Source organism: Myxocyprinus asiaticus, chromosome 39 (genome assembly GCF_019703515.2).
Source record: "Myxocyprinus asiaticus isolate MX2 ecotype Aquarium Trade chromosome 39, UBuf_Myxa_2, whole genome shotgun sequence".
Lineage (NCBI taxonomy): Eukaryota > Metazoa > Chordata > Actinopteri > Cypriniformes > Catostomidae > Myxocyprinus > Myxocyprinus asiaticus.
In genome coordinates, this window is record NC_059382.1 from 13,685,468 (window position 1) to 13,695,537 (window position 10,070).

General features: G+C 36.9%; 1 protein-coding gene across 1 annotated transcript; it reads right to left on the reverse strand.

Moving 5' to 3' along the window:
* Positions 1-221: 221 nt before the first annotated feature.
* Positions 222-10,070, reverse strand: LOC127429872 (retinal guanylyl cyclase 2-like). The gene is made up of 20 exons (XM_051679185.1): positions 9,969-10,070; positions 9,543-9,850; positions 8,092-8,886; positions 7,279-7,580; positions 6,746-7,100; positions 5,596-5,680; positions 5,390-5,486; positions 5,138-5,266; positions 4,969-5,049; positions 4,703-4,879; positions 4,392-4,548; positions 4,135-4,284; positions 3,666-3,814; positions 2,703-2,866; positions 2,155-2,347; positions 1,897-2,071; positions 1,468-1,566; positions 1,271-1,365; positions 1,094-1,179; positions 222-447 (listed from the first exon to the last, which is right to left on the reverse strand). Exons 3-20 carry the CDS (start codon positions 8,834-8,836, stop codon positions 363-365), a joined length of 3,324 nt encoding a protein of 1,107 aa, XP_051535145.1. The 5' UTR covers positions 8,837-8,886; positions 9,543-9,850; positions 9,969-10,070; the 3' UTR covers positions 222-362.

The following is a 10,070-nucleotide window of genomic DNA, read 5'->3' on the forward strand; positions in this document are numbered from 1 at the left end:
AATCAAAAAAAGGTCAACCATGAGTATCAAATATATGAATACACAAAACATGAAACCTCTGTGATAAAGTTGGGATGCAGGTGGGGCCACTCTGTGGCCAAAACAGAGCAAGTGTGACAGCTTTAGACTCTAGGAAGAAAAACACTTTCACTGACTACCTGTTCCTCAGCTGCCATTTCATTAGCACTGTATTTTCTGCTGTGCTGGACAGAGTCGGATTAGACAGACAACAATCAATCCTATTAAAGCAGTCTTTGTAAGCTGTAGCAATACACACATGCTTGTGTTCTCCTTTCTGTCTTTCTCATCCAGTTGGTTATCTGTCTTTCCTTCTTCAGTTATACTGTCCCCCTCTTTGCTTCTCAGATTTTGGGGTTGTCCACTTGTCTGTTGGCCTTGCGGAATATTGACTTGATCTCTTCTGTCACCATGTCTTGCCAGTTATCTCTAAAAGTTGAAAAATGATTTAAAAAGTATAAAATGATGACATTATTATAGAATTAATTTTTTGACGTTTCCAAACAATATCACAACAAAAATAAATAAATAAAAACAAAAAAACAAAAAACAAAAAACACACAAAGTGCACAAAAAAGCAAGTAACAGAAAAATACTTGCACACAAAACTAAAAGAACTAACAAACAGAGAAAAGCCAGTTGGATAAGCAATCACTCCAGCACATTCAACACTAACCCACCAAAAGTCCCCCTAAACATATGACAAAAAAAACAACAAAAAAAAAACACTGCATGCAAGGTGCTACCTCCTTGCAATTGGCTATGGACTCATGCCTTTTTCTCAGCTTTCCTTCTCTTGTAAGCCTCTATGTCCTCAGGTCTCAAACCATGGTTGTCTTCCCTGATGCATAAATCCAATTATCCAATCCATAAATAGTATCCCATTCAAAATTACAAGAGAATTAATTTAAACTAAGAGAATTAATCCAAACGTTCCATTTAATTGGAGAGTAATACGGTAATATACAATCTGATTCATTAAAACGAAGTGCAATATAATGAAAAGACCACATTACTTGGGGTTAAATATATTAATTGTAATGCATTTTATAACAAAACTGAGGTGAAGTCTTACCCTGGTTTGATCTCTGGTGGTTTTGGCAAAGGCTTTGTAAAATTTGATTTTCCAACAAGCCAGTATGTTTCTTCAATGCCCTTTCCCTAAAACCCCATACAAAATATAACAGTAAATCATTGCTCAAATGCTAGTTAGATATGATACTTTAAAAAAAACAAACATTTGTGTTAATACCTTTAGCTCGGTCTTTCCTCTAACATCTATTTTGTAGCCGTCGTTCAGTGACTGGAGAATCTTCACTGTACTAATGTTCACATGTATTCTGTAAGCTGAAAGAAAATCAACCATACATTTTTTAACAAATATTCTCATTATTTCACACCTGGAAGGAAACAAAGTTCTGCAAGGAAGTGACAAGAAAAGTAACATACGCAACCCTGTAGATTCCATACGAGAGGCGGTGTTGACTGTGTCTCCAAAAAGGCAGTATCTAGGCATAGTTAGACCCACGACTCCAGCAACACACGGGCCTGGACAGAGGAAACATGACCAGGAATCAGAGGATGCAAGACAGAGTTTATATGGATAAACAAAACAACTTAACTAAACAGTGATGGGATTCATCATTGATTGATCCCATTCATCTCTGATTCAAAGTGACTCTGGACTGTACAACCTGGCTTCTTCAAGGGCACAATGGTAATTTGTGTACCTTCTGTACACTGGGATATGATCCAAGCTTAAAAATATTGTAAAGTAGGATGAGGAATGGACTTTTACCTGCTGAATGATTACATGTTTAGAGGTTTCATAACATTACCACTAAGCAGATGATAACAGTTGGAGATTGAGAAGCTAACCTGAGTGAATGCCTATCCTTATCCTAACCGGAATTTCTGGCATGTGCCGGATCTTGAAGGAGCCCACAGAGCTAAGTATATTCAGGGACATGTTGGCGATCTCGGCTGCATGGTTGTTGCCGTTCCTCTTCGGCAGCCCAGAGGCCACCATGTAAGCATCTCCAATGGTTTCAACCTAGGATGAAGAAAGGTTGGATGTTTTTTTTTCCATGGATATCGATTGCTGTACAATATTTTGACTGGAACATCAAAGCTTACCTTGTAGACATCGTGGCTGCCCAGCACAGCATCAAATAGACTGTAAAGGTCATTGAGCAAGTCTACAACCTCAATTGGATCGCTAAGAGATGAGATGGTGGTGAAGCCCACAATGTCACTGAAGTAGATGGTGACCTGATCAAAGTACTCTGGCTCAACAGAGACACCGGTTTTCAGAGCTTCTGCCACAGAACTGTAAATGAAAATAGAAATGATTGAAAACTGTATATGATGAAAGGTTTTTCTGACATACCAATAATATAAATATCATCTATGCCACCATTTTCTTTTCCACTTCAATGTCTAAAGACTAAGCCACTTCAAAGCCTTATATTCCCCTAAATTGTAAGTAAAGGTTTTATATGGTGTGCCATTTACATTGAAATTCCTGTCAACCAATAACAGTTGTGATCCTAAACCTGCCCCTAAAAAAGAGGGCACTGATTGGTTGATAAAGAAAGTTTCTTTGGCATCAGCAAAGGATGTTATTTGGGTAAATTAGATTATGCATTTGGGCAATGTGTTGGTGTTTCAAAAGATGCACTTACGGAGGAAGCATCTCAGCCAGAAGCTTTTCTGTTCTTTGTTTCTCTACCTCCAACTCCTCTGTCCTCTCCCTGATCAGGTCCTCCAGGTTAGAGGAGTACTGCTCCAGCATGCGCAACATGGAGTCAATAATATTGGTCTTTTTGCCCTTGTTGATGAGCTTGAACTGAGCACAGAAAAGTAAGAAGCATTACCACTGAATATAAACAATGAATATGATGTAGCATTCTTGTCTGTTAGACCTATGCCAGGAAACTTCAACTACATTGTTTTCATTTTTAATGATCATGGGGTAACACTTTACCAAAAGTTTCCATTCATTAACATTAGTAAATGCATTATGTATCATGAACAAACACTTAACAATATATCTTTTTTACAGCATTTATTCATCTTTTTTAATGTTAGTTAATAAAAATACAATTGTTCATTGTTAGTTCATTTTAGTTCATAGTGCATTAACTAATGTTGACAAATACAACTTTTGATTTTAAAAATGTATTAGTATACAGTATGTTGAAATTAATATTAACTAAGATTACTAAATGCTTAATAAGTATTGTTCATTGTTAGTTCATGTTAACTAATGTTGTTAACTAAATGTTAACAAATGGAACCTAATTGTAAAGTTACCGATCATGGAATTTGTCTGACATTAAGTTTCTTAAAGTGACAGTTCACTCCAAAATGAAAAATCAATCAACATTTACTCATCCAACATTATGTACTTCCAAACCTGAATTTCTTCCAAGGAACATAAAAGGAGATGTTTGGCAGAATTATGTTAGGTTATGTTATGTTAGATGTTAGGCAGCCTAAGTCACCTTCAATTTTTCTTTCAAAATTGCAATAAAGTGAATGGTGATTTTATGCATATAGGGAGTGGCGGTACTGGAACTATTTATAATTATCCTTTATTATTTGACGGTGCATTCTGTTAAACCAAAGCACTGCTTAAAGCTTACCTGATCAAAGATCTCATCAAAATAAGGCCTTCTATCAGGTTGTTCACTCCAGCATTGTTTCATTAATTGGATGCATTCCAGTGGGGCTTGGTCTGGGGCTACAGTGGGCCTACACATAGGTGGAGGCTTCTTCACCTTCCTAATTATCTCTGTTGATGGAATAAACATAAACAGAGTCTTTGCTTATGGAGAGAAGTCATGTTTCACTAGTAATACATGCCTAGTTACTGTTGTTACAGCCTGAATATCATAAGTCTGATGTCTTATAAATAACAACACTCCTCTTCTTAATAAGTTTAACGATTTGAGGTATAATTCTGTCTGTCGCACATACAGTCCTGGACAAGCTGAAATGTAATACCCCAAACCCCAAGTATAGTGGGGCTAGAATAATAGAGGTGCTTGCCATAGCACTAATACTCTTACACATGAAACAAAACTAACAATACACACAAACTTTATGACCAACCTTCAGGAGACAAGCCAAGCATGCAGTAGGGGGCTCCTCTGACAACTACTTCTTGAAGTATAATTGCAAAGCTGTAAACATCTCCTTTATACGTTCCTTTCCATGGATTTTCTGGATCTCTAAGATGTTCAGGAGCTGTCCAGAAAAGATCTGAGGGACAAAACATTGCCTTATGTTTTTTAATATCTGAAGTTGATATGGAATAAAGTAAAATTGACATTGAAAATAAGCCACATTTTAAAAAAGGATGTCCATACCCTCTGGAGGTGGGGACTCTTTTGGGGCTTTCTGGGTCTCCAGAATCTCATTGTAACCATAATCTGTGATCTTAAGAACAAAACGTCCATCTACCACACAATTACGAGACTTCAGATGCCCATGAGGAAATTCCCTGTGGTGAAGATATTTCATGCCCTGTTGGACAAGCACAGAAACCATCAGACTGTCATGGCAATGATGAAATACACATATAATTACACTTAAACTGGGATCTACAATTGCTGGAGATTTTATAATTAAAAGCTCCTATTATCACAATGTTCATCACAACATTATTCAGCAAAAGTACCTTGATAAGATCCAGCAGTAAGGAGGATTTAAACATCCAGTCAAGTTTGACATCTTCATTACGAAGGAGGTCATGCAGGCTCCCTCGAGAGCAATGTTCAGTGACAATGGCATACATGTCACAATCAGTGAAGAACCCCAGGAATGGATTGACATTTTCATTCCGTAGGTCCTTCATCTATGAATTATAAATAGGACAGGACATGTCACTCAAACATCAAGCTCATACCAAACTGTTTTAAATTAAAAGTATTTATAGACTTATACCTTGGTGAAAATCTTAGTGGTGCTCTGTTTGACCTCCTTGAAATGTCCCTCCTTAAATTTTTTCAGCCACACCCAGTCCCCCTGCAAAGATCAAAACAATTTACAGTTGTCTCAAGTTGAAAAGACACAGAGTGTTCTAGGAATGAAATTTCATGACACATAAAGTCACCTCATAGACGGCCACATTTGAGGTTTCATGTGTTGCTGTTGCCATACTATTCACAGAGCGGGAACAGTCGCCTATGCTCTTCTCCTCAATGTAACTTTTTGAATCACTAAGATCCTCAAGGGTGATTTTCTGTGAGTGAAGAAAACATATTAACAGGCAGAAGGAAAATAATATGGAATAATGTTTTCAGACAAATAGCAAACAATATATTTTTGCATAAACAAAGAAGGCAGCTGATAATGAGAGGCATACCATCTTGCTCAACTGAGGGTTGATGAAGGTCAGATCCTCAAGTGTAAGCAGGATTCTGTTAGGCCCTTTGATCAACTGGATTTGTTGGATTCGCCTCCTACAAAGATCAGTCAAGATCACATTCAACCCATTATCATTGTTTGTAACCTTACACTGTATATATGTATATAAATAAAATGATCTCATTATTAACACAGCAGTGTCACCTTATGAACAGAGTTAGGCCAACAGAACTAAGAACTAAAATGAAGACGATCACAAATGCTATGATGACATATATTATTTCCACACCTAGAACACAAAAAGAATAAATTAGCAGGCAAATACACAGTACATAGGTTACAAATTATACACTAAATGATATGCATCAGTTAAAATCTGTTTGACTTCAGTTAAGCAAGGAAATGTTAGCACACAATGATTTCTGTTTGTTTGCTTGAAAAAAAAAAAAAAAAGAGTTTCGAATATAATTTACTAAAAATTGTGAAGACCATATGTATACTCTATGTTGCCCAGAAAGGCTTAAATACCTCTCTTATGACTAATGAAGCTATTTTTTCAACATTTAACCACACTAAGTTATCTAGGATATATTTTTTCCATTGACAACAGTTTAAAGATTATGAATGTGATGATTACTAGACAAGAAGAGATGGAGAGTAAACTTAAATGTAGCAACACTACTAACTTCACTACATTTTTGAGTAGCTTGACAGTAGTTCAGCAATTTTCACAATAGTGCAGCTTTAATAGCGTAGTGTGTGTGTGTGCTATTGCTTTTATCAAACTGTATTGTGCACCAAATAACACTCTTACCTAATCCTAAAACCGTGTGTGGATGGGTGGGTAGGTGTGGGTGTATGGGTGTGTGTGGGTCAGTTTTTGCTTGAACCACAAACACAGAGACACACACGTTTTTTTTTTTTTCCATTTTCCACATCTGTTTTGTGTGTGTGTGTGTGTGTGTGTGTGTGTTTCCATTTTTTATTGACTTGCAAGTCTTTATATGAACTGGGTTAAATTGACTCGTAACAACTTCTTTGGAACTACTTTATAGCATAGTTTTTTTACATTGTCAGATCCAGATCACCTTCGTGGAGGATGTCATGAATGTTTAGATAAAAAAAATAAAGTTAAGCTGATGCAAATCAGTGTTTAAACTATTCAAATTGGTTAGGGTTACTGTGCTGCATTCAAGAGTTAAATAACTCTCAAAGTCCCAATTAGAACACAACATGTAAAGGTTTATGCATGGGATTTTAAACTGAAACAATGGAACTATTAAGTGACAAATACCTGTCTCTCATTGAGCACCACTGTGTAAAATGTGTTGGATTTTGTGTGGATTTATTGTACCTCCTGTGCAGATAGCGTTGGAGTCAAACCAGCAGCTAGAATCAGAAGATGGGGGGGAGCCTCCAGGGAAGTGAATGGATGTGCCAGCAAACAACACCATGTCTGAACTCATGTCCACTTGAAAGCAGCGATATAGTTGAGTTCCCCAGCCATCAGTGTCCAAGATCACAAAGTTGGTCTGCCTTTTCCCTTGGGTATCTATGCGGATGTTCTGGTTGAACCCAGTAAACGTCATGTTCCTCGTGAAGAAGGCCAGGTTGGTTCCAGAGAGCCACTTACCTGCCCTTCTGGCATTGTGCATGGACTTGGCAATGAGGTACAAACTGTTGTAGATTGTACCAAAAAGTGGAGAGATCTGAAAATTAGCAGTCAACATGTGATCACAGCTAAAAACAAGCCAAATGTAAGAGAAGTGTAATATGTATTTTAAATCAAAGTTAAAACCAGAGAATATCTCAAACAGGTTCTTAGAAGGCTCTTCTAGTCTAACCTTTCATCTCAGTGTACAAATGAGATTCATGAATTGTGCACACCTGCTCTGGCTCTTGTGACACTGTTAGTTCTCCTAGCCGTTTGGCCATTTTGAATGCTTCGTTGAACGACATCAACTCCGACTCAACTGTGACAGTGAGTACAGCATCATAGGCTTTGCGTAGTTTGGTGTTTTTTTGCAGTGGGAAGTAGGTGGTGTTGGTGTAGGGCAGGCTGTACAGGAGAGTGTCGTATGATAAGAACACATAGCGACCATTTGTCAGCCCCATGTCATAGGCCTTCATCAGGAAAGATGTTTGTTGCTCTCCTCCGATGAGCGCTGAGTGCATGCACATAATGATGACTGAAAGACATTTGAAAACTCAAATGTTGAATTCTACAATAATAAGGACATCTATACAATATAATAGGTTGCTTTGTTGCCTAAATATAACAACTAATTTATTTATTTAAAAAAGGCCCTTCTTCCATGATCAATACAAATTGCAGTTATATGTATGCATACTTATGAGTGTGCATTTGAGACATGCCTTTCTACACCTGCAGAGATCATTCTAGCAAAGGTTTTTGAAAGTGATGAAAGATATTAAACATCGTTGTGTTCTTCCAAACCTGTATAATTTGAAAATAAGATATCATTGCATTTTTTCCATTCATCTCCTTTTGTTTTACATGGAAGTAAAAAAAATTATATGGGTTTTTAACACATGGGGCTGAATAAATGATGACAGAATTTTGAAGGTGCTTTTCTGGTCAGATTCTGTCAAAAGACCTTATTTTAACAATAAAGTGATGAAGAAACTTAAAATTTATGTTTACGTACATTGCAAAACTATTTGTTCAAGACATTTTACCTTTTATTTCCCCTGCGTTTTGGATGCTCATCAACGTGTTCTCTATCATGGTGTCATTAACTCCCACAGATGCAACGATGCCAATGGGGAGCCCCTGGTTTCTGAGAGCACTGGCCAGTTTGGCAGCAGTGTTGATCCATATATCCTCATTAGAAGCCACGATTCCTATGTTAGCCCATCTAAAATACTTCAACACATTGAAAAGCACCCGTGTTGGAGATGGTAATGCTCGTGCAAATGTTGGGTAGCCTTGAACCCGGTCTAACTCATAGTTAATACATGCCCACGAAAATATAGCCTTATCCCAATTCTTGCCCATGAGAGATGCGGCATTGCAGTATCCTGGATTGGTAGGGCCTACAAACACATCAGCTACATTCTCATATTGTATGAACGATGTCAATGATTTGGATGTTTCACAAGCCTCTTGAAGAATGATGAAGTCCATTGTACAGCCCAGGTCTAAACTGAAATCCTCGTTTATGCGACCAACAGCAAATCTGGATGCAATGGCAGGTAGTGCTTTTGAGTAAAAAGGGTCACAGTTCCAAGGCCCAAGGACTCCCACTTTGAAAATCAGGCATTGGACACAACATGGAAATGTCAAAACACCAAGAATAATCCATAGTCTAATGCAGTAAAATGGAAGTGTTGAGAGGCTGTGTCTGCTCCTGATGATGGAGCAACAAGGGTAACTGGATAACTCCAATAAAGCACCTCCGAATGGGAGGTGAATATATTGCATTGTCCTCCTTTAGAAGCCGTTATGAGAGATGGCTGTTACAAAAAAACCACCTAGAAAACACGAAATTGTGCAACTGAATTGAAGTCATGGCACAACTTTACCCTAATTTTCAAGGCCAAATATACACTGGAAAAAAAATGTGCTCCTTGTGGTAACATCTAAATTAACTGGTTTTAATTAAGTAGAATTTAACATCACAGAACCAACCTGACTAAATTAGGTTACACCAACAAAATCAATTTTAGGGGTTAAATCAGACAGAAATAGCTCCTTAAAGTGACAACAGCATGATACTATTTTTTCCTAGTGTAAACATAAACATTTGCTTCATGTGGTACATCTAAAATAACTGTTTCTTTTTTTTTTTTTTTCAAGTAAAAAAAAAAATATTGTTTAACATTACTGGATCCACCTGAATGTATTTGGTTAATACTATAACAACATTAACTTTAAGGGTAAGATCTGGTAGAAATAAATCTTGAAAGGTATCAATTGCAGGTTACCACTTACAGTAATATTTTTGGCCTTGAAATATATATAGGCCTGTTAATTGTCATATATATGTTGTATATCATATAATCATGGCTTATTAATTAACTAACAGGTTTATACTCCAGAAATGTCCAATTTACATTTACTCCTATTTTGTCAGTAAGAAAACTAAAACACATTACCTAACAAAATATAATAAAACAAATGCACTTACCATTATTTTTGGGACTCTGGACGCATGAAAAGATTTCCATAAAGTTTTACCTTTTTCCTCCAATGCGTTTCCTTCATGAACTGAATTTAATAATTGCGCGTGATATCCTTGAAAGAGTTCACGATGTTTTTCTTCTTTTCCAACACCAATAGTTCCTTGGCAGCATAAATAAATGCGAATGAATCCGATATCTTAGCTCACAAACAACAGTTTGATGAGGCTCGTCAGTGGCGTTGAGAGACTTCAACTTCAGCACCCTGGAGAGCTACTTAATGCCTGCAGTCATCAATCCAAGTGCCCTTTTGCACCTTCACAATTCACACCTAAAGTTTAGTAACATTTCCCAGCTTCACTGTTATGAATATTAATGTATACCCACTCTGTAGTTTTGAATTGGCTAGTGTTTTTAAATGAGTAAAATGTTACCTTATCGTCGTATCACAATTTCTTGTATCGGTGATGAGTTTCAAAATAATTAAATACATTTTTTAGCCTTGTAAAATAATTAGCGATGTGTATGGTTTTAAA

Bases quoted from the DNA above. Each gene is read 5' to 3' on its own strand.
- LOC127429872 (XM_051679185.1), bottom strand. From the start codon at position 8,836: ATGCAATATATTCACCTCCCATTCGGAGGTGCTTTATTGGAGTTATCC. The intron at 7,581-8,091 runs GTAAAATGTCTT...AATGTCTTTCAG, and splicing joins AAACGCAGGGGAAATAAAAG to TCATCATTATGTGCATGCAC. The intron at 4,880-4,968 runs GTATAAGTCTAT...TATAATTCATAG, and splicing joins CCACTAAGATTTTCACCAAG to ATGAAGGACCTACGGAATGA.